Source organism: Procambarus clarkii, chromosome 71 (assembly GCF_040958095.1).
Source record: "Procambarus clarkii isolate CNS0578487 chromosome 71, FALCON_Pclarkii_2.0, whole genome shotgun sequence".
Lineage (NCBI taxonomy): Eukaryota > Metazoa > Arthropoda > Malacostraca > Decapoda > Cambaridae > Procambarus > Procambarus clarkii.
The window spans coordinates 16,017,071-16,043,266 of record NC_091220.1 but is presented as its reverse complement, the minus strand read 5'-3'; the positions used below and the strand labels follow the sequence as shown (position 1 = coordinate 16,043,266).

Below are 26,196 nucleotides of genomic sequence, written 5' to 3'. Positions count from 1 at the left end.
TAATTTTAACTCCAATAAAAAATAATTGACCTCATACATAATGAAATGGGTAGCTTTCCCATTTCATAAGAAATAAATTTGAGAAAATATATTAATTCAGGAAAACCCACCCAACTGGGCGGCAGCTTTAGTCATGTGCTCCACACCCACCCAACTTGGCGGCAGCTTAACAGTCATGTGCTCCACACCCACCCAACTGGGCGACGGCTTTACAATCATTTGCATGAATTACTTACAGTAAGCAAATTTTAGATACTTCGCTAAGATTTTGGGCAGCACATCATTATAAATGAAGTACTTACACTTTTCTTGGACACCAATGATGGTGTTATCTCTGAATTCCGCGATTTTTTTTAAATTCCAGTACTGTATATAATGACGCAAAGTATGCGAATAGTTCTGCAATAGTGATCCTATCCTGCGTCATAATTTACATACATATCTACTTCTGTTTTGTGTATTAAAATTACTACATTTTTATGTTAATTTATTTCTGTAAATGATGATGATGAATTTCAATAAATGTAAGTAAGAACATAAGAACGGAAACTGGTCGCGTAAATGGAAATGGTTGGGTACATTTCCTTTCACCTACCTAATGCGAATATTCATGTCCGGACACTGGCGATGGTGTGGTATTGCCTATTTATTTGACCATATCTTTGCTTTCATTTAAGATATGTTTTCCTTGAAATGTATTTACATTATCGTCTACATCTGTCTTTATTCTGAAATAAAAACCTTTGACGTTACTTTGCATATATGTACATTAATTATAAAATTGATTGGCTTGTGTGGAGGCCTTCACACTCCCTGAGCGAGCCATCAAGTAACTATAAAAAGACATATATCTTCACTTTCACTTCAGTTATATTTATACCAAAGTATTAACATGCAGCTTATATGTCTTTCTGATGACATAAAAAACTTCGTTTTTTACAATATCTAGATTCAATTAACATTGATTTTCAAAAGGTCATAGTTCCCATCGAAAGGGAGAGCGTCGGCCAAGAAGCCTTGTTTAAAATATGAATATTTTTCCTCTCTAATAAGGTATAATCTCTGTGATGCATTAACACAAACTATTTTATATCTGCCTTTCTGATAACATATATAAATATAATCTTTATTTGTGAATATTTGTTAATTAAGCAATATATCAGAGCGCGTGTAGGGTTCGGTGTTCTATGAACGAAAAGGACTGGAGTAGTTTAAATAGCGAACGCATACCAACGAATAACGCTAGTATCTATATAACAAATTTATTGTCATGTGGAATTGATTTAACTTCCAGACACTTTTTTTTAATAAATATTAAATATTTTGTGGCTGTTTATGAAAAATATTATTATAAATACACATTCTACTTGTTAATATTACCAATTAAATTTGCGACAATTTGAGCCATGAAATACGACGACTGGATCACTGTGTACAGGAGGCTGATATGGCAGCAAACACTCTCCAGGCGACCATATATCTTGGATAAGTCGCTCCACACAATTGTCGCTTGGACCGTCGACTTCCTATGGCGTCACCTCTCACATATTTACGTCTCATTTCGTTATGAAATTAGATTATTTCAGAGTAAAAATAGGTTTGATCATGTTCTATGTGTAGCACCAACATTATAGTAAGTAAATATACCATATTTCTTCATTACTTACGTAATGCTAGGACGATTTGTGTAGTTTTGGGCCGATTTGGATAATTCTATGGACCCGCAAGGAGGGAGGGAGGCAGGCAGGCAGAGGCTGGGTGGTAGGGAGGGAGTGGATGGAGATGGATGGATTGATGGAGGGAGGGAGAGAGGGATGGCGCTATGATTGGTTGAGGTGAAGCAGAGAGCGTGTGCATGGGAAGTTTGGGGGGGAGGGGGGGTGTCGTTGGTGGGGGAAGGGACCAGCTCGCAACCAGATGTTTAGATGGAAGGAAGGAGGGAGGAAGGGATGGAGGGGAGGGAGGGAGGGAGGGAGCTGGGAAGGAGGGAGGGAGGGAGGGAGCTGGGAAGGAGGGAGGGAGGGAGGGAGGAAGAGATGGAGGGAGTGAAGGAGGGAGGAAGGGATGGAGAAATTGAAATTGAAATAAGTTTATTGAGGTAAAATACACACAAAGGGATGAGGTAGCTCAAGCTATTCTCACCCCGTTCAGTACAACGTGTTAGTACATACATAGACACACATCACAAACAATAAACCTGTTACCAAACATTCTGAGAGATAAACATGTACATTTCCTCCTTCACAAGTGGTATGGTATCAGACGTACACAAATACTTTTATGACCTAGTTATACGGATAATTCAACAAAATATTACAGTCTTGGTGCAAAATTCTTATATCTCTCAAGAATATCATCAACCTTTCCTTTGTGACACATCCAGGCTATTTGCTCAGGAACAGTCCTTATCTCAGTGTTTCTATATACATTAATCAACGGACAATCAAGAACATAATGGGCAAGGGTGTGAGACCTTAACATACCACATAGTTTACACTTCGTGTCATTATCATGAACGCCTATCCCATATTCCCAGTAATATTTGTACCCAAGCCTGAGCCGCATGTACACAGAGTCACTCCAAGCATTTCTCCTTTTACCATAAGTGAAAAGGGTGTTTTGACTCACATACATGTAGTGTTGCATGGTTAGACTTCTCTCATACATTATCCCTCTCCTCTCCACTCCTGCCTGTGCCTGAATATTTCTGATTTTGCTTCTTATTTGTCTCATTGTGAATTCACATTCAATGTCAATTTGTGGTTTTGATGTGGCACGTTTGGCCAAGTCATCCGCCACCTCGTTGAGCACTATTCCAACATGAGATGGAATCCACATGAATTTCACACTATGACCTTTCAGCTGTATCTCAGCTATTCTTCTCTTACAATCCTCAACTATAGACATGAAGACTGGGTTTCGACTGTTTAAGGACTCCAGTGCTCCTCGGCTATCGACAAATACAAAAACATTTTTGTCGTCATGACGTACTTCCTCCAAACACGCCAGAATGGCCTGCAGTTCAGCTTGTGTGGATGATATATAATTACTAAGCCGGAGTTCAATTTTCCTGTCCACAGTCCCAAACTCCGTATATTCCCTTATTAGGACACCACACCCTGCCCTGCCATCCTCCGCCACCGACCCGTCGCAATATACATGTAAACTGTTGCCTCTTGGTAACCGGGATATCATGCTTCCATACATACACCGTAATTGTCCCGGTTCATGATGAATCTTTTTTCACATTGAGGGGTACAATTTCGACGTCTATTTTCTGTACTTTCCAGGGAGCAGACATATTACCCTGTCGAGAGGGTTTACAGCAGTCAAGTACATCGTATTCCCTGAGGTCATGAGCTAATCCCCGTGGGGAGTGATGGAGGGAAGGAGGGAGGGATGGAGGAAGGAAAGGAGGGATGAAGGGAGTGATGGAGGGAAGAAGAGAGGGATGGAGCAATGGATGTTGAGGTGAAGCAGAGAGTGTGTATGGGAAGTATAGGGAGGGGGGCGGGTGGGAAGGGAAGAGATAAGCCTAACGCTTGACCCAGTTAACCAGATGTTTGGATGGAAGGAAGGAATAAGGGAGGGAGGGAGGGAAGAAGGGAAGGAGGGAGGGAAGGAGGGAGGGAGGGATGGAGGAAGGGAAGGAGGGAGGGAAGAACGGAAGGAAGGAGGGAGGGAGGGATGGAGGAAGGGAAGGAGGGATGAAGGGAGTGATGGAGGGAAGAAGAGAGGGATGGAGCAATGGATGATGAGGTGAAGCAGAGAGTGTGTATGGGAAGTATGGGGGGGGGGGGCGGGTGGGAAGGGAAGAGATAAGCCTAACGCTTGACCCAGTTAACCAGATGTTTTTTATTTAATTCTGGATGTACATCATATATATTTTTGATTACATTTTTTGTTTAGTAATATTATTAGGATAATAAAGTTATAAAATACTTGTTTCATGAATGATGGATATTCTCCAGGTTGTCTCTGGCTGGCTGGCAGTCTACTGAGCCATTTCCCAGAAGGGTCTTGGGGGGGGGGGAGGCAGTGAGGGTGTGGAGGTAGAGGTTCAGTGAGGGTGAGGGAAGGGATGAAAGGGGTAGGCGGCCTGCTTGCCATGTGATTGATTGATTGATAAAGATTAAGCCACCCAAGAGGTGGCACGGGCATGAATAGCCCGTAACACAAGCTTGCCATTGATTGATTGATGAAGATTAAGCCACCCAAAAGGTGGCACGGGCATGAATAGCCCGTAAGTGGTGGCCCTTTTAAGCCATTATCAGTATCAAGAGCTGATACTGGAGATCTGTGGAGGTGCGAATGCACCCTGCATGACGGGAGATGTCTCCCTTGTGAATGTGTTAAGATGAAGATGAAGCCACCCAAAAGGTGGCACAGGCATGAATAGCTCGCAAGTGGTGGCCCCCTTGAGCCATCCCTGATCAAGATTGATTGATTGATGAAGATTCAATCAATCAATCTTGATCAGGGGAAGCTTGCCATGTTTACTACCGCTGCTTATATGCTCGGGCAACACCTCACCGTGTTGCCCAGGCAATGCCTCACCTCATTCATCTCCAAAGGTTGACAGGAATATTAACAATGCATTTGGAGCAAGTATATTATTGGGATAATCTACTCGCTACAAGGACCCTCTGATACAAAGACAAACACAATACCGACCTTCGGTAATATCGACCGCCAGTACCGGCAGATCGGTATAAAAGAGGCCGTTAAATTGAGTGGATACTGTAATCCAATGTCCAACTAGGCAGTATTAAACAAACTGATTGGTTCAGATGGGTTGCACTGAATCTCCCATTTTACCATCATTACCCCCTACCAAAGAAGCATGTTACCAACATGCTTTAACAATATACTGTGTGTGTGTGTGAGATCCTGTTTCTATACCAATCAAACGGTAAACTATCACAGTGATATTTATAATCTCTGCATTCTGATATATTTTTTATTTATCTAAATATTATCTCCAATAGTACCTATCAATAAAAATGCTTAGCATATTGTAGGATATTAAAATAACATTTCAAGTATTCTTTCTATTATAAAACCTTGACAGAATTTGTTACATTTATTCCAAATACATTATATAAGAATGCAGCAACATTCTAACAAACTTCAACTTAATTAGTCTAAGTGCCATGGCTCTTCACAATTCTGGGGCCCACACATTAGATGAAATATACAGAAAACACATTAAGCACAAACAACATAATGGTGCCATTTCTGAAATCCAATATCAAACATGGATTGCAATTTAATTCATACCAGACCGTTGCTATCCAGTAATGGTGTGGTGAGAATCGCAGAATGTAGTAGTGCCGAGCTCAAGACCAACATGGAAAAGGTATACGCTCCCAAAGGCTCAGATGGTTTCCCAGTTAACCAAAGTACTATGCTATTTAAGAATTATTTAAAAATGAAATAATAAAAAATGATAAAAGCAGTAGGGCAACATTTTTTCAGTGATGATGATGATATTGCAAATTTGCAACTTGCTTAAAAGGACCAGAAATAGTGAGCCACACCAGGCAAACACAAATATATTCTTTGACAATTAAAGGCTCATCGTTAGATTTGACAACATTGATCATACCAATACCATCATAATGTAAATAATGTGACGGCAACTCTCAACAAACGAGTGGGCCCCAAAATACCTTTAGCAGTGAAAGAGAAGACAATGGTAGATAAAGCACAAGCTAAGTTCTTTTTTTCATGGGTTACTCTGTGTAGCACCATTACCTCCAACCACCTGTCAACAAAACAATTATCTTAGGCTTCCCTGTTAATCTTAGTCATATAAAATATTTTATAATATAGTAATCTTAAAAACATCAATGAAATGAGAGAACCTTCAGTGCAATACAAGTGATATCTGGGTAAATTAGAAGCAAGGTGAGACTAACATGACCATTCCACTTAACCCGACATGTGTGACCTCCTTTATCAAATAAACACTAGACCTATATACAGTATTGTATTTGGTAAAGAACAAAAACTTAGGATGAACTCTAGACATTTCCATCCATCCTCGACCATTAAGAAGTAGAATTTTCTTCATGGTTTTCATAGAAGAACTCAAATGCCATAAGTTTCTTTTACTTTTCCCTTACGTGTGGGTTTTACGTTAACTATTGAAGCCATATTACCAGGATGTTTTTACTGTTATAATGTTTTTATTCTACCAATCTTGTAACACACCTTCCATTCAAAGGAGTCAATTGCTTGTTCATCACCACCAACTCCTACATTCCCAAGTGAACTAATCAACTTTTAGCTTCTGATATTATTTCTTCTCTATTACATCTCTCAAAGGTGCAATCATCCTATTACTTACCAACCTACCTTACCTCACATGGAACAATCTAGTGATCAAACAATACTGTTTTACTTTGGATATTCCCTCTAAGATCTCCTCTCGACAAAACAACCCCAATAAATACTGTACCAGCAAGAACTAGTCGCGGTCCCGGCGGTGGATGTTCTGGTTGTCTCTGTCTCGACCACCTCGGCGATCACCCCAATTTCCCTTCTCCCGACGGTCACGGTACCCACCACCCTGAAACCAAAGAACTTATTAATAAAGATCTAAAACATACATACATCTGTATAATAAAGAAAGGCAGTGTACAACCTGTAACAAGGCAAACAGCATGTATGTACATACAATACTGTATCAATGCAAGAAAAATGTGGATAAGAATTTTAGTAAAGTTGGAAACAATTATTATAGGACACAGGTGGAAACTAATTATACAAAGTCTGACGGACACAAACAAGTAGTCCTCCAGAATGAGGGTAGTAAACAAATGCAGTGAACTTGTAGTCGTACATGGCTAACTTCACTTACAGATTCAAGTGTAGATTAGCAAAATGGTCATGATTTATTGTACCCCAGAACTGATAAGGGTGGGAACCTAACAGTTAGATTTCATTCTCTACAAACAAATGACTAAGAACATGTACACTTAAAAATCTGATATGTATGAGAACCAAAGCATTCTAATAACTTACCCAACAGCTATAGGAATTGTGAATATTAATTAACACTTTCGCTTGGTAATGGCGCAGTATGGCATCCAAAATTTAGTAGACGAATGTACGTTAACAACTCGGTATGGCTTCAAAAAGTAATATATTTGCTAAAATTCAGGTTTTTATCCGATTTTGGGGGGACTAATTTTAAAATGTGCGCCAACGACTTCCTGTTTTCCTTGATAGGCTATGTGGCACCCAGGTGCGCGACCCACGCCGTAGGCCCATTGTTTTTGCCCCACACTCTTGACCGGTCCTGCTTCCTCTCGCCTGTAAGCATTTCTATTACCCTCCCCTCGTGTCGCAAACCTCCCCAAACCCATATTTTCTATTACTTAATACTTTTAGTATACAAGATGCCCATTTGTATGTCATAACTCCTCTCAGCTACAGTGCCTTATCTAGCACTGGAGGTGGCGGAAATGTGATGAACTCCTCTTCGAGACATTTTTGTGCTGCAGGTCTGTTCCACCATTAATTTATTATTATACTAAAAACTATATTTGTATTTCCTTTAAATTTGTTATTATAATTTTGAGTCATGGCCATCCCCACCCACTCTTTGCTTCACAATCGTTAATAAGATGAAATCCTGACTCATTTATTGTTAGCACAATAATTTCCCAAGAACTATATTGCAAACAAGAGATTAATGATCAACTATGCTAGTGCTACCAAAAAATTTGACTGCGTACCTGCATGCCGCGGGTGAAAAAGGGCTTCTGGTCAAGAACACGTTCATTGTTCTCAACCAGATTGTAAAGTTTGTCAGCTAATTGTAGTGACAATGACTGCAGGGACGAAGGTTCGGTACGATGCATCACCAAGCACGAAGTTGGTTCATCCAGAGAAGCCTGAAACAAAAGTAGGTAGAATAGTGTGCATTAAACTTTTTATCGACTCTAATAATATTTATATTCAACATTCACAAATATAAACATTCCCAATTCTGTGAAAAATAAATTAGGGAATGCATATGAATGAGCATTGTTGTGAGCCAGTCTCACCTTGTTATTCTTAACAAAGGCAACCACTGTATCATTCGCTATCCTTTGACTTCCTCAACTCCTAACTTTCCACAAATTATTCCCAATAACACACATGACGATACATAAATGGCTCAAATGCTTCTCCATTCACTCTAGTTCCAGTCATCCTCACCGCCAGCATTACTTTACTATTGTTCGAATTAACTTTTAGCAGCCTTGTCTCGGGTACATGCATCAACGAAACTTTAAACCAATCTATATATGTACATTGCTACCATTCAGTGCTAGCAATCCTACAAATTTAATATTAGATCCATCTGTTTCTATCATACACTAAGTCCATAACCATCTTTAATATTCCATACCATCACCTCCCTCATAAGCCCAGAGAGGATATGTCCAACCCTGATATATCCCACAATAATATTTGACAATTTTAAACTTAAAAAAACATGCATGTACTTACCATAATTTCTTCATTAATAATCATTTTGCTGATGATTGCATGAACAGTACTGTGCGGGAGCTCAAACATTTCCGATAATTTGATGAGAGAGATGGAGTCATAAACATGAGAGTAAGTGAAGAGATACGTGCGCAGACTCTCCTCCTGTATCTTCCCACCTAACATCTTGCGGACTCTGTCAGCTTCGTGGAACAGGTCCCATACCTTGGCATTCATCTTGTCATTTAGCAGCAGATTCCTACAATCATAAAAGTTATTAATGCTTTAAGTTATTTGAAGGCAGATATGACTTCAGTTACAAATAGGATACAAAAAGTTATTTTCTGGTCTCCCACAATATACAATTTGATTTAATTGTAAGCCTACATAACTTTTCCTTGCCACTTAGGCAAGGAAAATCCGGGTCCCTGTGTGGGCTTATATACAGGCTGCTCCGTGCTAAGTGTGTGTGTTCCAATGAGCTGAATGGGGGTGCACTGTTCATCCACACTGGGTAAAGGTGATGGTCAAAGATTTCTGTTAGAGTGAAGTAAAGTTTATGAAAGAGGTTAGTGAACAAAACTGAAGAGTTTATGCACAAAGGCTGCATATATACTAGCAGGTCAACTGATAACTAGGAAAGCCCTCTCCTGGCAGTAACCCATACTGTAAGACAGTTCAAGAGGGATTAATTTTATGGACATTTGTCAATTATTCTGGGCCAAGTTCAACTGTGATTCCTTAGCAACTATAATGCCCCAGCAGGGACTCCCAGAAAAATTCCTTGTGGTGCCACTACCGAGTATGTCGTCCTACCAAGTGTGATTCCATTACCTTGGGAAGCAGCTGAATGCGATACTTTTAAATCCTATTTATCTGGAACTATCAACATGCTACGATACCTTGTGGAGGTTCTGGGGATCAACGGCCCCATCTGCGACCAGACCGGAGGTTGGCCATTTTGTCTACCAGGCTGTTGGACATGGCTGTTTGCAGCCTGACATGAATAACAGCCTAGTTGATCAGGTAATCATTGGAGGTGTTTGTTGAGTGTTGCCTACTAATACTTGTTTTATCAATACTGTATAGTGAATTTGGAGAAAGGGAGCGGGATGAGGGGAGTATTTCACATACCTGCACTGCTTCCAGTTACCATTGCGCATCGCCTTGGAAGCGGCAACAACATGTTCCCTCATGCTCTCTGGTGGCCCAACTAATGACTGGCGCTCAGAATTCTTTAGTTGATGATGGAAGGACTTTGAAATCATGCGTCGGCGAGCATCGAACTCGTGAGCAGCCATATAAGGAATCTCAATAAGCATAGCAGACACCAGATACACACATTCCAACATCTGTTGATAAAACATGGACATAACCAGAAAGTTTAATATCAAGGTACATTATACAAGTTAATTGATATACTGTACAGTAAATGATTTCTCTAAATAAAATATGGACAGATGTAGAGTAAACATTACAGTAAACATTCTCAATTTAAGAAAAAAATCGCAGGCACCATTCCATTCAGTACTGATGCCTGGTCATGAAGGCATCAGTACAGAGTGAGCAACCAAAATTTAGTACGAGCTAACAGCACGGCTGTTCAGCGTGTGGCCACAGCATCACTTAAAAAAAGATAAATAAATAAATAACTAAATATATATGTAACTTCTTATTTAGTGACAGTAGTATTATAGAAGAGCCTGACTGATAATGATCGTGTACAATGTTCAGATATCAGTGAACACAATGTGGTTCACAGTGCTAGGCAAGTAGCCATAGCACTTGCCCTTGTTTGGTCCATCTAAGCATTTTTAAATGACTTCTCATGTTCTTTTACAAAATAATCTTTTGGAAAATTATTCATTTACATGAGTTAGTGAAGAGGATTCTGATAATAGCAACACAGTGCCAAGAATTATCAATTAGCATAGTATGGTGGGAGGAGGATTCTTGCCGAGTGAGGCAGCCGATTTTATTTCAAACCAACTCCCGCACTGCACACCAACTTCCCCTCACAACCTGTGTGTTCTCTGTGCACAACTCGTGATGTAACAATTGAGAGCATTCGTGGAGCAATTGCCCGAGCAGACGTTGCCATAAACCAGGAATAGAGCTGGAAATCGCCACGATGATATTTTTACATTTATTTCAACATCAATTAGTTTTTCACTGATTCTCTGCAGTAATATTATTCAATAGTGTGTCTTTCGAGACAGTTATATAATGTATGGAATATCAGGATGTTTAAAAAAGAAATATATATCTGAAAATACACTTAAAAGAGAAAGACTTGGCGCCCTTGAAATAAATCGAGCAAACACCGAGGCACAGGGGGCCAGATTCACGAAGCAGTTACGGACAAACCCACAGCACGCGGGACGTGTGATCCTGTGGTCCTGGGTTCAATCCCAGGCGCCGGCGAGAAACAATGGGCAGAGTTTCTTTCACCCTGTGCCCCTGTTACCTAGCAGTAAAATAGGTACCTGGGTGTTAGTCAGCTGTCACGGACTGCTTCCTGGGGGTGGAGGCCTGGTCGAGGACCAGGCCGTGGGGACACTAAAAGCCCCGAAATCATCTCAAGATAACCTGTACATCTTTTCGCAATCTTTGGCAACTTTATTTACAATTATTTAACAGTTAATGAGCTCCGAAGCACCAGGAGGCTGTTTATAAAAACAATCGATTGGGAAGTTTTCATGCTTGTAAACTTAAATAAGTGTAACCAGAGCCATCAAAGATTGAGGAAAGATGTACACATTCGTAAGTACTTTATGAATCTGGACCAAGGTGTGCAGGGGGACACGAGTCAAGGATATTAGTAAAACTCTTTGTAAGTGTGCAGGTGATACGTAAGTGGAAAGCATCATGACAATATCTATGCAACCTCCATCTAATTTCAGGAGAATGCATAGTATAACACAACTACAAGATGGAAAAAAAGGGGGAAAAAAAAAAAACAGGTATCACCGGATAAGAGGACAAGAGGAATAAATATGATGAATTTTACATCTCAAAAAAAATATGGTATATAAACATTCATATACTGAATAAAAACCTATATAAACATTAAACAATTCACTCACTTCAAGATTGATATGCTGATGGAATGGGATCTGCCGCTGTTTCTCCTGCTTCTCTTGTTCAGTAGTCCGCTCGTGCTGGCGCTGTTTGTAAAAATAATCATGTTACACCTGTGTTTTATACTAATCATCATATATATCACTTCTTTAATCAGTATTATCAACGACATCACAGGTCAGGAGAACGAAAGTATTATTCATCACATTCACGTACATTAAATTATATTAAAATATGGTGTAAATTCACTACTCATCATATTATTACACACCTGAGGCAGCAGACCTTGAGCTAGCAATTCCTTGGCTCTTCCACCAGACTGAATGTCTAATAAAGCATTGTGCGCTTCCTTAATATTGCCATGACGGAAGGCACACAACCCTAGTTGAACCATGGTGCGGTTGTACAGAATTTGGGTGGGCAGATCTGAATGATGTATGGTTTCCTAGTGAAAAAAAATTACAGTACCGTTTAAAAATGTGCATAATAACAAACCATATTAAAATTAAATCAAAGTTTGGAAGCACCCACCAGATGTTGACATCCCATTCCCTTAAATATCAAGGGACAGACATTCAGCATCAAGCAATCTACTCTGTTACGATAAACCAAATACACCTTTTATGTTTGGCCATAATGACGATACTTTACAAATGAGTGGAAAAACATTAAAAGTAGCACATTTTTTATACTGGCCAGCAGACAAAGTAAATATGTTGATATTCAACACTAAATAAAATCCAAAATGGATTCCAAGATGAGCATCAAACGCCAACATTTCTTGCAATTATGACAAAATATAAGGGAAACTGTATCTCTGAAACTAACAGGGTTGTATACATGAAAATGTATATAAAACATTTCCAAAACATTCTATTCAAAATTTAACCATCCAACCTTTCCCTCCCGAATGATACTACATCACACTATGACAGGAAAGTCCTTCGAGACTTCAAAAAGCTGAAAGTTACAAACCAATGTATGACATTTTCTGCAGATCATACAAATAGCACAAATTTTAGTAAACAAACATACAGCAATTCACATTAACCATAAGATATTTCAACTAATGATATCTATTAAACTAATTGAGTCTACATTACTAACCTGTAAATGGGCCATAAGCATAAGGTCTCGGGCTTCATACCACTTGTCATGGAGAGACATGTGGTAGATGTGACACAACACAGCACGCGTACGCAGACGATCCGTATTGTCTCGTACATATATATATTTGCATAGTCTATCCATCTCTGCTAGGCTTGTATCATCTGTTACTGGCAGTTCACCCTTGAGGACAAAATTATGAAACAAATAACATTTTTTAATCATAAAAATATTTATAATTAAAACTCAAGTGAACTAACTACATGCCATAAACAGTAAGATTATTGATTAACAAAAACAATAACATGAAATACAAGGATTAGTGCAGGCATAAACCTTGCCGATAAAGCAGTTGCATATGTGCAATGAATGTTGCAATAAGATAAATCTATAAAACGAGTTCTATAAATCTACAGAGCTCATCGTTGTTCTCCAACAATTTGTGCAAGCAATAAAATCAGCAATGTAAATACTTACCAGAGTTTGCTTTGCAGCACGAGGTTCATATTTGTAGTATAGATGCTCTATCTTCCTTAAATAGACCCTGCATATATCAGCAGGCATTCCATGTTCCTCTTCGTATTTCAAAAGCTTATCGATGATGGCACAAACTCGAATTTCATCCCGAAGACTAACAATGTACTCATTGCTGTGGGCATCACAAGCCTACAAACCAAAAATATATTTGCCTTAAAAATATTGACAAATCAAAGACTAATTTTTTATTCTTGCTCTTATACTACAACAGTTGTAATGTTTATACAATGCAAGTCTGTTATATACAAGTTAATCCAGAATATCTTTAATAACATTTATAATTTAAACAATTATTGAACTCAAGACTCAAAATTTAGACAAATGGACTAGCTACAAGACTAAGAAACATTAAAGCACCAACACATGGATTTTTTAAACATTTTTATTTATAAACATTATTGAAAAACAATGCTAAAATGCCAGCAGTGATTTGTGAGAGAATCTACCTCTGAGCATCTAAAACTCCCACCTAGTGACCCGTTACTTGGATTCAAATTTAGACTCACTTTTAACCTGTAATGGTATAGATTCTACTAACTCTACCATAATTCAGAAAACGGCACATAGAGCTGACCATCACATACCTTCAGCAACTTTATGAATTCTTCATCCATACGATCAACGATGGTGAGAACACAGCCACGAACAAGTAGAGGCGGCTTTTCAAGACTCTCAGTCTCTTCTGTTACATGTTCTCCAATGGCCAAATCTGGATTGGCAACAAGCATGTCTAACAGCTCATCAATTTTGATTAAAACCTGAGAAAAAAAATGCAAAGTTACTACAATCTCACATGTAAGATAATGTAGAAGAATATTAATATCTCAAGAAATTGCAGCCTTTGCCTAACTTTCACAAACACCCCCTTCAAACATTTCTATTGAAGACTAATTCTAACCTACAGGAAAAACAAATAAATATAAAATACAAGCAAACCTTATAAAAACCCAGTTCAAAATAAATAGTAAATTATGTATGTTTGGACAGTAAACCCCCCCCCCCAAGGTATTCTCAGCCCGTATGTCCCACATTTACAATACAAAGTAACTATACTGTATGTGGAGGTTCCAGAGGAGCAGTTGGTGGTGGGAGTAACTATACTGTATGTGGAGGTTCCAGAGGAGCAGTTGATGGTGGGAGTAACTATACTGTGTGTGGAGGTTCTAGAGGAGCAGTTGGTGGTGGGAGTAACTATACTGTGTGTGGAGGTTCCAGAGGAGCAGTTGGTGGTGGGAGTAACTATACTGTATGTGGAGGTTCCAGAGGAGCAGTTGGTGGTGGGAGTAACTATACTGTGTGTGGAGGTTCCAGAGGAGCAGTTGGTGGTGGGAGTAACTATACTGTGTGTGGAGGTTCCAGAGGAGCAGTTGGTGGTGGTGGTAATTAACACTTTGGCATCCTGTTGACGCTTCCAGCATCATTAAGACAATAGACGCAGAGTGGGCGATGACGCTCTCGGCGTCATGCATTGATTTTTGCTTATTCTTATTATTAAGCATAAACCTTGTGAGTGAAAGAGTATAACACTGGGTTGTGCGCTCACTGGCAATGCCCGGCATACCTTCCAGTGCGATGCTGGAGGTCCGCCAGGCCAGCCAAAGTGTTACAATTGTGAGTGGTGGTTGTTGATGCATAGGGAGGGAAAATATAGTACTGTACAGGGAGGAACCAAGTGAAGTATAATGAACCGTTACAAAAAATACAATGAATATATTGTGTAGATAAATATATTACTGTGTTGAGAAATATATTAGTATAATGAGTTCAGGAATGTAATTAGTTCTGTAATTTATATCCTGAATTACTACCTTTGTAGAGTACACTCAAATATTTACATACCTTCTCCCAGAACTCCACTTTCATGGGGTCGGACACAGAAGGATTGTAATCATACACGGACATAATAATGCTGAACTGAACCTTGACCAGTATAGCATGACCAAGAGCATTGTCCCGTGCAACGTTAAGCAGCTCGTGGAGAAGCTCAATTTGCTCCTTACGATCTGTTCCCTTCTTGCCACGAGCTGCCATGATCTCATTCAACTTTTTGTGAACCGAGTTTATATTAATCTCATCATCCTTGCCAAACATCTTTGGTTTTTCCTGAAGAAAGAAAGTTTTATAACATTATAAAGAGGCTGATGAATAAATTTGTTTTGTAGGGATTTCGGAGTAAAACAATTTTCGTCAGTTTAAGAATCTTCAATTTTGAAATGATGCGAGCCAGGCGCATCTCAGATGAACCCTTATACGTCAGATGATGCAAGCCATCATCGAACGGTTAATCCTTAATATAACAGAGTTGATGACAAAACATAGGTAAATAAAGTTTGTGATAACCATACACAAGCCATCAACTTACCATGGGCATCGATGACCCTTTCTTTACCGTCTCCCATCCTCCGTCATCGTCACTGTCTTCATCCTTGGCCTTGTTCTCTCGAGGCAGCCTCTTCTTCTTCTTCTTAATGTCATCATCATCCCTGTCTGTTGTTTTCTTCAAGAACTTCTCTCTGAAATATTGGGTTATCCATCAAACACAATTCATAATCGCCAATATGTGACCAACGCTTAGCCAAAACCAACATACAGTTCATTCCAAGATATTCTCTTGACATTTTGGCAGTGTATCTTAACTATTCTTGTGATAAATAATAATCTAATTGTCGAGGGCAGACGTGCACAATCACATTACCAGCAACCAAAAGTATGGGGAACATTCCTAGACATCAGAGCATGTAAACAAGTTTTGGTTAAGTATGCCAAATCATTTTTGCGAGATCACATAACATTTTTTCCCTATTCCCCACTCTGACAATTTAAAAAAATAATAATAAAAAAATGACCTGCATTATACCAAATAAATATTAACAGTTTCATAAACCTGCCAAGAATTAAGCGTCTTACCAGCTTATTATCACCTACCTGAGAGTAAACATACCCCCACCACCGTCAGACGATGAAGTCTCATCATCAGAATCAGGACCCCAGTCAATACTATCATCATCGTCGTCATCTTCATCATCACTTCCTTTCACAAACTTCTTGGGGGCCCTTGAATAAAAATAGAGCATCAATAAATTGAATAAATCGGAATCAATAAATCTGGCTGCGGGGAGTTTCATCCTTCGAACTATCACAAGGTAACCACAAGGTAGGTAGGCAGAGTTCACTCCTAGCAAAAGTAAGGCAATGAAGCATTGGAGAAGGGATAGGAGACTGAAATATTGGACTGTAACTGCAGTTATCAAAAACAGAGAAGGACCTGGGAGTGAGCATAAAGCCAGTGCTTTAATAAAGCCGATTAAGGCAGTGTCTGGGATGCTCCCGGACGCAGGTTCGAATCCTCGTCACGGCCCTTGTGGATTTGTTCGTGTGATAAAGCCAGTATTAACACTAGTAGAATAAACACCAGCAGCACAAGTAAAACTGGCAACACTTGGCACACTTAAAGATTGACTTCAAAAGTATAATGAAGGAACAAATCTATTTGATGCATCACACAATTGTGATTTGTGTGTGTTATAATGCAGGAATCATTCAGAACATCACAAACACCATACATTAGGGGTCAATTATAGAATATGGAGCACCAACATGGAATCCCAAACATAAAATACAATGCGGAAGAAAAAAATGTGGAAAGTTTAAACACAAATGAGTCACAGAGACACGGAAATACAAGCAGCCACCTCAGATCAAAGGAAGAAAACTTGAAGCAAAGGTCATGGAAGCCTCCTCAATCCGTACCTATCTAAAAAACCAGTATGAGTGTTTGTCGGAAGGTAAGAGTTATCACGTATTCCGAGATATCTCTACTGCCCTTAGCTGACAATTTTCATTAGCACTCAATTGTCATTTCTCTAGAAAATAGCCCTGAATGTTGGGGTTTCCTTAATAAATTATCCACAAAGATAGTAAGATTCTTCATACAAGATTGTTGTTTAATACTCAGAATTATTTGGTTTTCTTTTGCATCATTTACTTGTCATAAAAGAAACAATTGCTACAATAAACCAACAATACATAAGATTGTAAATTCTATTTTTTGTAAAAAAAGACTGGCAAAATACTAAAGACTACCTCTCAAAAGCCAGATATGACCAGAAATTATTATTTACCTCCTTGTACTTCACTATATATATTCTCCCAACACCTGCCATTAACATGTCAAAACCATTGTAAATCATCCCATTCTTCTATCCAACAAATTCAATCTAGTGTCTTATTTTGCCATTCTCCATCTTCCATACCTTTTGCTATCAATAATTTCTACTCATTTACTACTACCACACATGGGATAAAGCACAAAAAGAAATACAAACTTGGTAACCGAAGCTTCCTTCTTGAAGGGTGCCGAGTCCATGAGATTGTTATCATCCTCGCTCTCGTCGTCCTGATCGTCCCTGTCAACCTCCGCATCAGAATCTGGAGCATCGGGATTTTCACGGAAAACAGCCATGTCGCCTTCATAATCTTTGGCATATTTTCTATACTTCTGCCGAAGGGTAGTCAAACCCTTGGCATTATTCTTGGACATGTTTTTCCTAAAATTTAACACACATTAAAAAAAATCATACTACTGAAAATACTACAAATATGTTGCATTAGTAAAAATAGAGTACATAGATTTAAGTTGGGTAGAAATTCTGGGGAAACTATAGTAATCAGTAGAGTAATTATTGCAAATCCCCCATAGTATGCAGTAAATTTCTTAGACGTCAATTCTTTTGAATAATCACAAATCCCAACAGCAAGCAGAGAAGAAATTATATCATCCACTAACACCATCTCTGTTTTCCTCATTTAACCCTCCATATAAAAGTTAAATATTATAGTAATTTAAAGACTAACAAAGTAAACTTAGATATATTAATTCTGTTTCATTCCCCTGGACACTATCATTCACAATCTTCAGAAAACAATTATGTAATAATAGACAAAAACATTAATGAAAGCACTACAGTGTTTAATCCATCTTTGCTAGTATTGCTGGCCAGGCATGCTTCATTATTAATACACCACTACAATAAGGCCCATATTTACTGGCCTAGCAACTGCTCACATTAATGGTAAGACCTACACCCAGCACAAATTATATTTTAATTTTCTTTAATTAATGTAGTCATATCGTTAAAGACTTGCAAAGGATATTTATTAAATGCTGAGCTAACTTCCTTGAAAATAAGTATGATTGCCTAAATGTAGAACTGACAAAATCTGACTGTCTAGATCTGAAAGCCAATAACTGGCCAAATTATCAAAGCAATTTTCCATATTTTGTTTAAAAATTAATGACCTGACACCTACTGGCATAATTAAAATCATACAATACAAAATGTGACGCATCACCACATCAACATACCTGCCAGTCTTGTCCTCCCAGACGCTCTGAATGAAATCATCAAGCTCAGCCAAGCAACGAATATAGAAGCGAGGAGTTTTACCCCCTTCTTCCTTCTGCACTACGGGCAATGCTTTGGCATAAGCACGACACAAGTCCTCAAAACCTGACAAACATCTTTATATTAACTACAGTTCACCTATTAACTCCTACCAAAAGAAAAACTATTACAAGAAAAGGTAAAATGTTGGTAAATGTGAATGAGGATATATGCTTTTTTTATTTGTATTTATGAGGAGTGAAATTCAATTCTTGGGTCTCTCAAAGCTGTTTACTCTCGGGGAACTATTATTGAGGGAGTTAGCCTCTTGGCTCCTCGTGTTCATTTCACCCACAACATACACAGTACATGCCGACGTGTAAGTTGACATTTAAGACCTAAAAATCTCTCCAAAACCAGGGGTTGACTTGTCTGCCAAATATAAAACATGAACCTTTACCACAGAGATAAACAAGTGAAACACCTGGCCTAACACTCTTGGTTCACCATCTCTCATAACTCTCGCAGCCCATCACTATTTCCTACCGAAATTAATGTTAGGTAATTCAATTTAACGTATTTACCATACGCATTAGCGTATAATATCACAAATGCTAACACGCACTACATTACAGTACTAGTAGAAAACATAGCCCTGTAAACGTGTCGTTTACAACAGCTGATCGCCTACCAGTGGTGCCACCAACACCAAGCTGCTATTTTTTTTTTTTTTTTTTTTTTTTTTAAGATATATACAAGAGTTGTTACATTCTTGTACAGCCACTAGTACGCGTAGCGTTTCGGGCAGGTCCCTGGAATACGATCCCCGCCACGAAGAATCGTTTTTACAACCAAGTACTGTACACATTTTACTGTCGAGTTAAACAGAGGCTACAGTTAAGAATTTGCGCCCAGTAAATCCTCCCCTGTTAGTTGTTGAACTATGGGTTCGTGTGGGAAACTGATATTGATATTACCATTCTACAGCATATTACCAGTATCTCTGTAATAAGATTTTAATACCATTGTGTTTCTGCTACATAACTCATGTTTATTTGTGTAGCCTTAGCGATACCAACAAAGGAAACTTGAGCAATAGTTTAACTTACTTGAAAGTAAACTGGACATATCCTTATTCTTCTTATAGTTCTTGATATTTTTTATGATGTTTTTAAGTTCCTCATAACGCTTTTCCTTGGCAGAGCGAACAATACGTTTGGTGTCTTCTTCATCTTCGCTGAACTGTTTATAAATAAAAACTTTTTTAATACAAACATATATGTAACCAACCCACAACTTTCCTTAAATGCTTTTATCAAATAATCTTATTATCAACATTTAAACTTATGACATAAAAATTGCTTCAGACTAATAATGTTATTAAACTATACAAAACTGTACTTATAAAAAAGGATGAATTTAATACTACACTGCCAATATTTCAAGTCGTCATTTTCTTACCGCAAATGCTGCAGCAGAAATTCCAGTTGGCTCATTGATAATTTCCTCTTCACTGGACTCCGACTCCGACTCGGAGTCGGACATGAAGAAACGGGAAGTCATGGTTGAGGTCGTTTAGTTCCAAGTGATGAAAACCTGGAAATTTATATAACAAGAAATCATTCGTAATTCTATCTAAAAATTTTAGCAACTTAAGAGAACATTAGATGCATACCAGGACAGATTGTATTTAGGCACGTATCAATGTTTTTTTGTTTTTTTTTTAATTAAGTGCATACCAGGACAGAACAAGCACAAAAACAAACAAAAATACAAACAAACACCTTGGATTTTCCTGAAACTTAGTAAAGCTGAAGACGTATACGAGTGATTAACTCTTGTAAAGCTTTAGCAATACTTATTGATTAATTAGTTTCCAGGATATGGGGAGGGTTAGAAATAGCCTTAGCTACTCTATCCTTTTGAGATGTATTATATTGTCTCAATAACCGTACTTGAACTTTAAGATCACATTTCCAGTTTTTAATTTGTTAAAAATTTGTATCTTAGTTCTTAGGTTACAGAAATCAAAGCAAGGCCATTATCAGGAGAAAGGGCAAAGCCATTACTTTTTTGCTAAATTTGAAATTTATGAATTTAGAATTTTTTTTTTAGGACTGGGGCCAGCAATCCCCCCGGGTTCCATAAATATGAAAATATTTTTTACTACTATATAATTTGAAGTATGGTCTACAACTCATACATGGGTTTTATTGTATATTTTGTTAAAAGTATTTGATTTAATTTTTACAAAACACTACAGTACTTTGGTATTTTTCCACTAAAATTTGCATTCTCTGGAACTCTGGTTTCCCTTCAAAACGCATAAATCTTTCGCCTTTTGCATTGGCAATTTTTTTGTACCACAACCAACAAATTGAATTTCCACATTACAAATAAAAAATATAATATAAAAAACAAACTTTAGCTTATCATCATCTTGTTCAGTTTTGTGTTTGATACGGTAGATCTTGACATGTGTATTCATAAAAATTTACCTAACCTAATCTCAGGGTAACCAGATGTCCGGATATGGTGAAGTTTTCCAGAAAATTATCCAAGAGACGATTTTGACCCGATAACCCGATTATTCAATTCGGCGGACTTCCGATAAACGAGCTCACACAGTATGCCTGGCTAGGATTTAGTCGTACGCTAGGCAACATCTAAAACTGTACCATGTCTTCAGAATATAATAAAGTTGAAAAGCCACAATTATCAGTCACCGTATATTCAACCAAACTGGTAATACTTTGTCTGACCAGTCTTTAGTGACTGTAGTGTTCAGTAATTCGACTGGTGTCCTGTATTACATCAGAAAGGGCAAAAACTAACTATACTTTCGTATGGACCCTCACAATTTCATTGGGAAGGGTCTCGGTAGTACAAATGGATTCATTCTAGACTCGTAATCGAGAATTCCGGGTTCAGATCTCAGGACAGAAATGGTCGGGCGCACTTCCTTTCACCTAACGCACGTGTTTACCTAGCGGTAAATAGGTACTAGGGAGTTCGTCAGCTCGTTGTGGGGTTGCATCCTGGGCAGGGTTGACCTGGGGGAGAGGGAGCCTCGATATAAGCCTAACGGGTATTTATCTAATTATGCTCGCGGGGGTTGAGCTTCGGCTCTTTGGTCCCACCTCTCTACCGTCAATCTACTTGTGTACAGATTGTACATGTATGAATTAACTCTAGTTGCCTGACAATCCATATATCTGAGGACTACTGCATATCCCATAAAATAATACAGAAGTAGTAATGAGAGAAAGTCACAATATCAAAGAGCGGCCACGTAGCGTATGGTGATGGTATGACCACCCACACCACACTACACACACTAACACGTGTGTACAAAATGATTAATTATCCAGCCGCATTATCAAGAGGAGGCGTCAGGCCGGTGAGACCCCCAGACTCAGGGGTGGAGGCTGCTCCTCCAGCATGGTAGCCGGACCCCACCACCACGCCCTCGGGTACACGCCTCCACACTCCCCCCACCAACCACGCCCTCATACTCATTCCTCACACCACCAGTATGAGCCTCACCAGCACCCAGGCCCCAGGTAGTGAGGCAGGAGGGAGTATGAGGGAGACATGTGTATGAGGACTCACCAGAGACCCGCCGCCACAGCTGCCACACTCACACACGTTCAGCACTCCGACACAAAACTAAATATTCCAATATATAAACATCTTCCCTTGTACTTATATATTTTATAAAATATAAACAATTATTTTGAGTGAGTTTTTAAGATTACTGCGAGTGATGGGGCTCCAGATCTCTGCTTCACTTTCCATAACTGGAAAATATGTAACGACGACAATGGAAGTGAGGCCGCCGGAGTGCTGTATTACCCTGTTGTATCACGCTGCTGTATTGTTGTATCCTGCCCTCTGTACGGCTGCAGGGCTTTCGTAGCCATCTGCTGCATAGTAAGGTCTTCACTTCTTAATATTATGTAATAAAGAAGGGTAATTCAACAACAGGAGCCAGGCTGCCCGGTGACCAAGGGAGACCAGAGGGGCTATTGGGGACTGTCTAGGACGGTGGGGGACTGACCAGGCCGGTGGGGACTGACTAGGACGGTGGGGGACTGACCAGGCCGGTGGGGACTAGCCAGGACGGTGGGGACTGTCTAGGACGGTGGGGACTAGCCAGGATGGTGGGGACTGTCTAGGACGGTGGGGACTGTCTAGGACGGTGGGGGACTGACCAGGCCGGTGGGGACTGACTAGGACGGTGGGGGACTGACCAGGCCGGTGGGGACTAGCCAGGACGGTGGGGACTGACTAGGACGGTGGGGACTGTCTAGGACGGTGGGGGACTGACCAGGCCGGTGGGGACTGACTAGGACGGTGGGGGACTGACCAGGCCGGTGGGGACTAGCCAGGATGGTGGGGACTGACTAGGACGGTGGGGACTAGCCAGGACGGTGGGGACTGTCTAGGATGGTGGGGACTGTCTAGGACGGTGGGGACTGTCTAGGACGGTGGGGACTGTCTAGGACGGTGGGGGACTGACCAGGCCGGTGGGGACTGGCGAGTACGGTGGGGACTGACGAGGACGGTGGGGACTGGCGAGTACGGTGGGGACTGACGAGGACGGTGGGGACTGACGAGGACGGTGGGGACTGGCGAGTACGGTGGGGACTGGCGAGTACGGTGGGGACTGACGAGGACGGTGGGGACTGTCTAGGACGGTGGGGACTGTCTAGGATGATGAGGACGGTGGAGACTATCTAGGATGGTGGGGACTGACCAGGACGGTGGGGACTGACCAGGACGGTGGGGACTGACCAGGACGGTGGGGACTGACCAGGACGGTGGGGACTGACCAGGACGGTGGGGACTGACCAGGACGGTGGGGACTCACCAGGACGGTGGGAACTCACCAGGACGGTGGGAACTCACCAGGACGGTGGGGACTGACCAGGACGGTGGGGACTGACCAGGACGGTGGGAACTGACCAGGCTGGTGGAGACTGACCAGGCCGGTGGGAACTGACCAGGCTGGTGGGAACTCACCAGGACGGTGGGAACTCACCAGGGTGGTGGGAACTGACCAGGCCGGTGGGAACTGACCAGGCTGGTGGAGACTGACCAGGCCGGTGGGAACTGACCAGGCCGGTGGAGACTGACCAGGACGGTGGGGACTGACCAGGACGGTGGGGACTGACCAGGACGGTGGGGACTGACCAGGACGGTGGGAACTCACCAGGACAGTGGGAACTCACCAGGGTGGTGGGAACTGACCAGGACGGTGGGGACTGACCAGGACGGTGGGGACTGACCAGGACAGTGGGAACTCACCAGGACGGTGGGAACTCACCAGGACGGTGGGAACTGACCAGGGTGGTGGGAACTGACCAGGCCAGTGGGAACTGACCAGGCTGGTGGAGACTGACCAGGCCGGTGGGAACTGACCAGGCCGGTGGAGACTGACCAGGACGGTGGGGACTGACCAGGACGGTGGGGACTGACCAGGACGGTGGGGCTAACAAAGGATGGTGGGAACTGACGAGGATGGTAGGGGACTGGCGAGGACGGTAGGGGACAGACGAGGACGGTAGGGTACTGATGAGGACGGTAGGGGACTGATGAGGAAGGTGGGGACTGACAAGGACAGTGGGGACTATGCAGGTCATTCCGTTTGAGTGATATGTTTTTATATCAGGCACAACTAATAACATTTGAATTCTTCTTGAAAATAACTTCACTGACTGAATATTCAAAATGCACTCCTAATAATGATTCCCACTTTGGATACGTCAGTATGCAGCTAAAAGGTTAAACACAATATAGATTATGTCATTCCCACCTATGCTGTTCCTTTTAATTTCTCCAAATTAGTCAGCATTATATAACTAAAGCACTACAGCTGCATCAAAATGATTAACAATTCCTCATTTCTGTCTTAATATGTTAACCTCAATTTCCATGTCAAAGTTAATATAAATACTGTATAATATATATATTCCAGGTGGCAAATTGTGATCAAGATGATCAACTTGAAGATATCGTTTGTGATTACCAGACATGCTGCAAAATTACCTTTTTGTAACACATACAAAGCACCTCGGATCTTTTTGATCCAAGATCTAAGAGGCCAGCAGTTACATTGTAGACAATATACAATACCCTGTCAAAGAGACTTTATTCCTTGTCTCCCAAAAATCTCAGTGCAAGAGCGAAGATTACAGCAGATTTGTTCCACTAAGAATACAGCAAGTAAAATCCAAGCCCGAACATTTTTTTCACCATTCCGCAGAAACAAAATCCAGAATATTGGAATAAGTGATAATGTAGACTCTCACTATGAATTGATTTATACCAATGATGCCATTTCTTATATAAGATTAGGAGTAGGTGGGGTGAACATCCTTGGTGCAGGAGTAGGCACAATGTTGTGTCTGAATGCCTTCAATGTGGTAAATACAAATTTAGAGGTAATAAAGAATTCACCTTTGGAAGTAAGTATATTTGTCAGTGTTAATGTTTTAATGATCATAGGACTTTTTAAATTAGCGCACATTTATCCATTTCGTATATATTACAGTGAGTTGGAGGACGAATTCATTGCAGTATTCAGTGGTATCCATCCATTTGCAGTGCGCACATTAAAAATAAAGCCAGGGGAGGTGCAGCTTTTATCAAGTAACTGGACTAAACCAATTATTCCCTGGTTATCCAATATATATGGTTTGCCATCTCAGAAAATATATCTTGATGTTCATAGGTTCATTTACCCTGTGTATTACAATAAATTGCTTGGGTACTGTTAACAGGTAACTGCTAATAGTTTTAGTGTAATTGAAAATGTAAATACAGTACAATATTGTAACAAGTATATAGAAAGTGAGTTGTGAGCTAACATGATAGCTGTGGTTGGCACTAAAGGTTTGCCAGTTTCACTACAATCTTAATATAGAAATGTATTCGATATAAGACTGCAAATTATATAAGTAATAGAACTTAAAACTTATTAATGACCCTAATAATGTTTTGCACACATTCTTTGAGCTGCTCAAAAAAAAAAAGTGGTAATTACTCCATTTGAATACTAAAGAAATGTATTACCATGTTTTTTCCATCCTGGCGAGGTTTCCATGCAACATGAGAACCATTTACACATTAGCTTGAAACTTGAAATACTTTACAATCATAGAAGTAAAAGCATCTTTTTAAATCAGGTAGTGTAGCTAAATGACATCTTTGCTTTTGACTGGTCTTGCTAGGTTGTCATGTAATATCTGGTCTGACTAATAAGGTCCCGGTAATAGTCGGGTTCATTCTCGACTTAAAATGAAGTACAGTATTCTGGGCGAGACAGAAATGGTTAGCCACATTTCCTATCCCTAAACGTACCTGTTCACCTAGCAGTAAATAGGTACCCAAGAGTTAGTCCGCTTCTTGTGGGGTTATATCCTAGGGAGGGTCAGTAATTCAACCATGGAAGGAGGGGGGTAGTACTTCAATATTAGCCTAACATGTACAGTGTAAACTATCTGCCTGTCCCCACAACACAATTATTATTATTATTAAACCTAACTAGACCTAGGTGAAGTGGGCATTGGAGGGTTGGTATCCCTATTCGTCCCAGAGT

General features: G+C 40.2%; 2 protein-coding genes across 3 annotated transcripts; one reads left to right on the top strand and one right to left on the bottom strand.

Moving 5' to 3' along the window:
• Positions 1–5,036: 5,036 nt before the first annotated feature.
• eIF3c (eukaryotic translation initiation factor 3 subunit c) lies at positions 5,037–22,277 on the bottom strand. 2 transcript variants are annotated; one of them, XM_045726285.2, is made up of 18 exons: positions 22,206–22,277; positions 20,055–20,189; positions 19,703–19,835; positions 18,575–18,719; positions 17,535–17,756; positions 16,135–16,263; positions 15,572–15,722; positions 15,049–15,312; positions 13,794–13,967; positions 13,150–13,338; positions 12,673–12,855; positions 11,837–12,010; positions 11,571–11,651; positions 9,619–9,836; positions 8,506–8,743; positions 7,746–7,904; positions 6,464–6,574; positions 5,037–5,767 (listed from the first exon to the last, which is right to left on the bottom strand). In XM_045726285.2, the coding sequence occupies exons 2-17, from the start codon at positions 20,154–20,156 to the stop codon at positions 6,473–6,475; spliced, it is 2,664 nt and encodes an 887-aa protein (XP_045582241.1). In that variant the 5' UTR covers positions 20,157–20,189; positions 22,206–22,277; the 3' UTR covers positions 5,037–5,767; positions 6,464–6,472. The 2 variants fall into 2 exon arrangements, with proteins under 2 accessions (XP_045582241.1, XP_045582242.1); XM_045726286.2 differs by having other exon boundaries at positions 22,140–22,231.
• Positions 22,278–22,401: 124 nt separating this feature from the next.
• Positions 22,402–25,564, top strand: LOC123745593 (uncharacterized). The gene is made up of 2 exons (XM_045726290.2): positions 22,402–22,531; positions 24,574–25,564. The coding sequence occupies exon 2, from the start codon at positions 24,593–24,595 to the stop codon at positions 25,373–25,375; it is 783 nt and encodes a 260-aa protein (XP_045582246.1). The 5' UTR covers positions 22,402–22,531; positions 24,574–24,592; the 3' UTR covers positions 25,376–25,564.
• Positions 25,565–26,196: the final 632 nt, after the last annotated feature.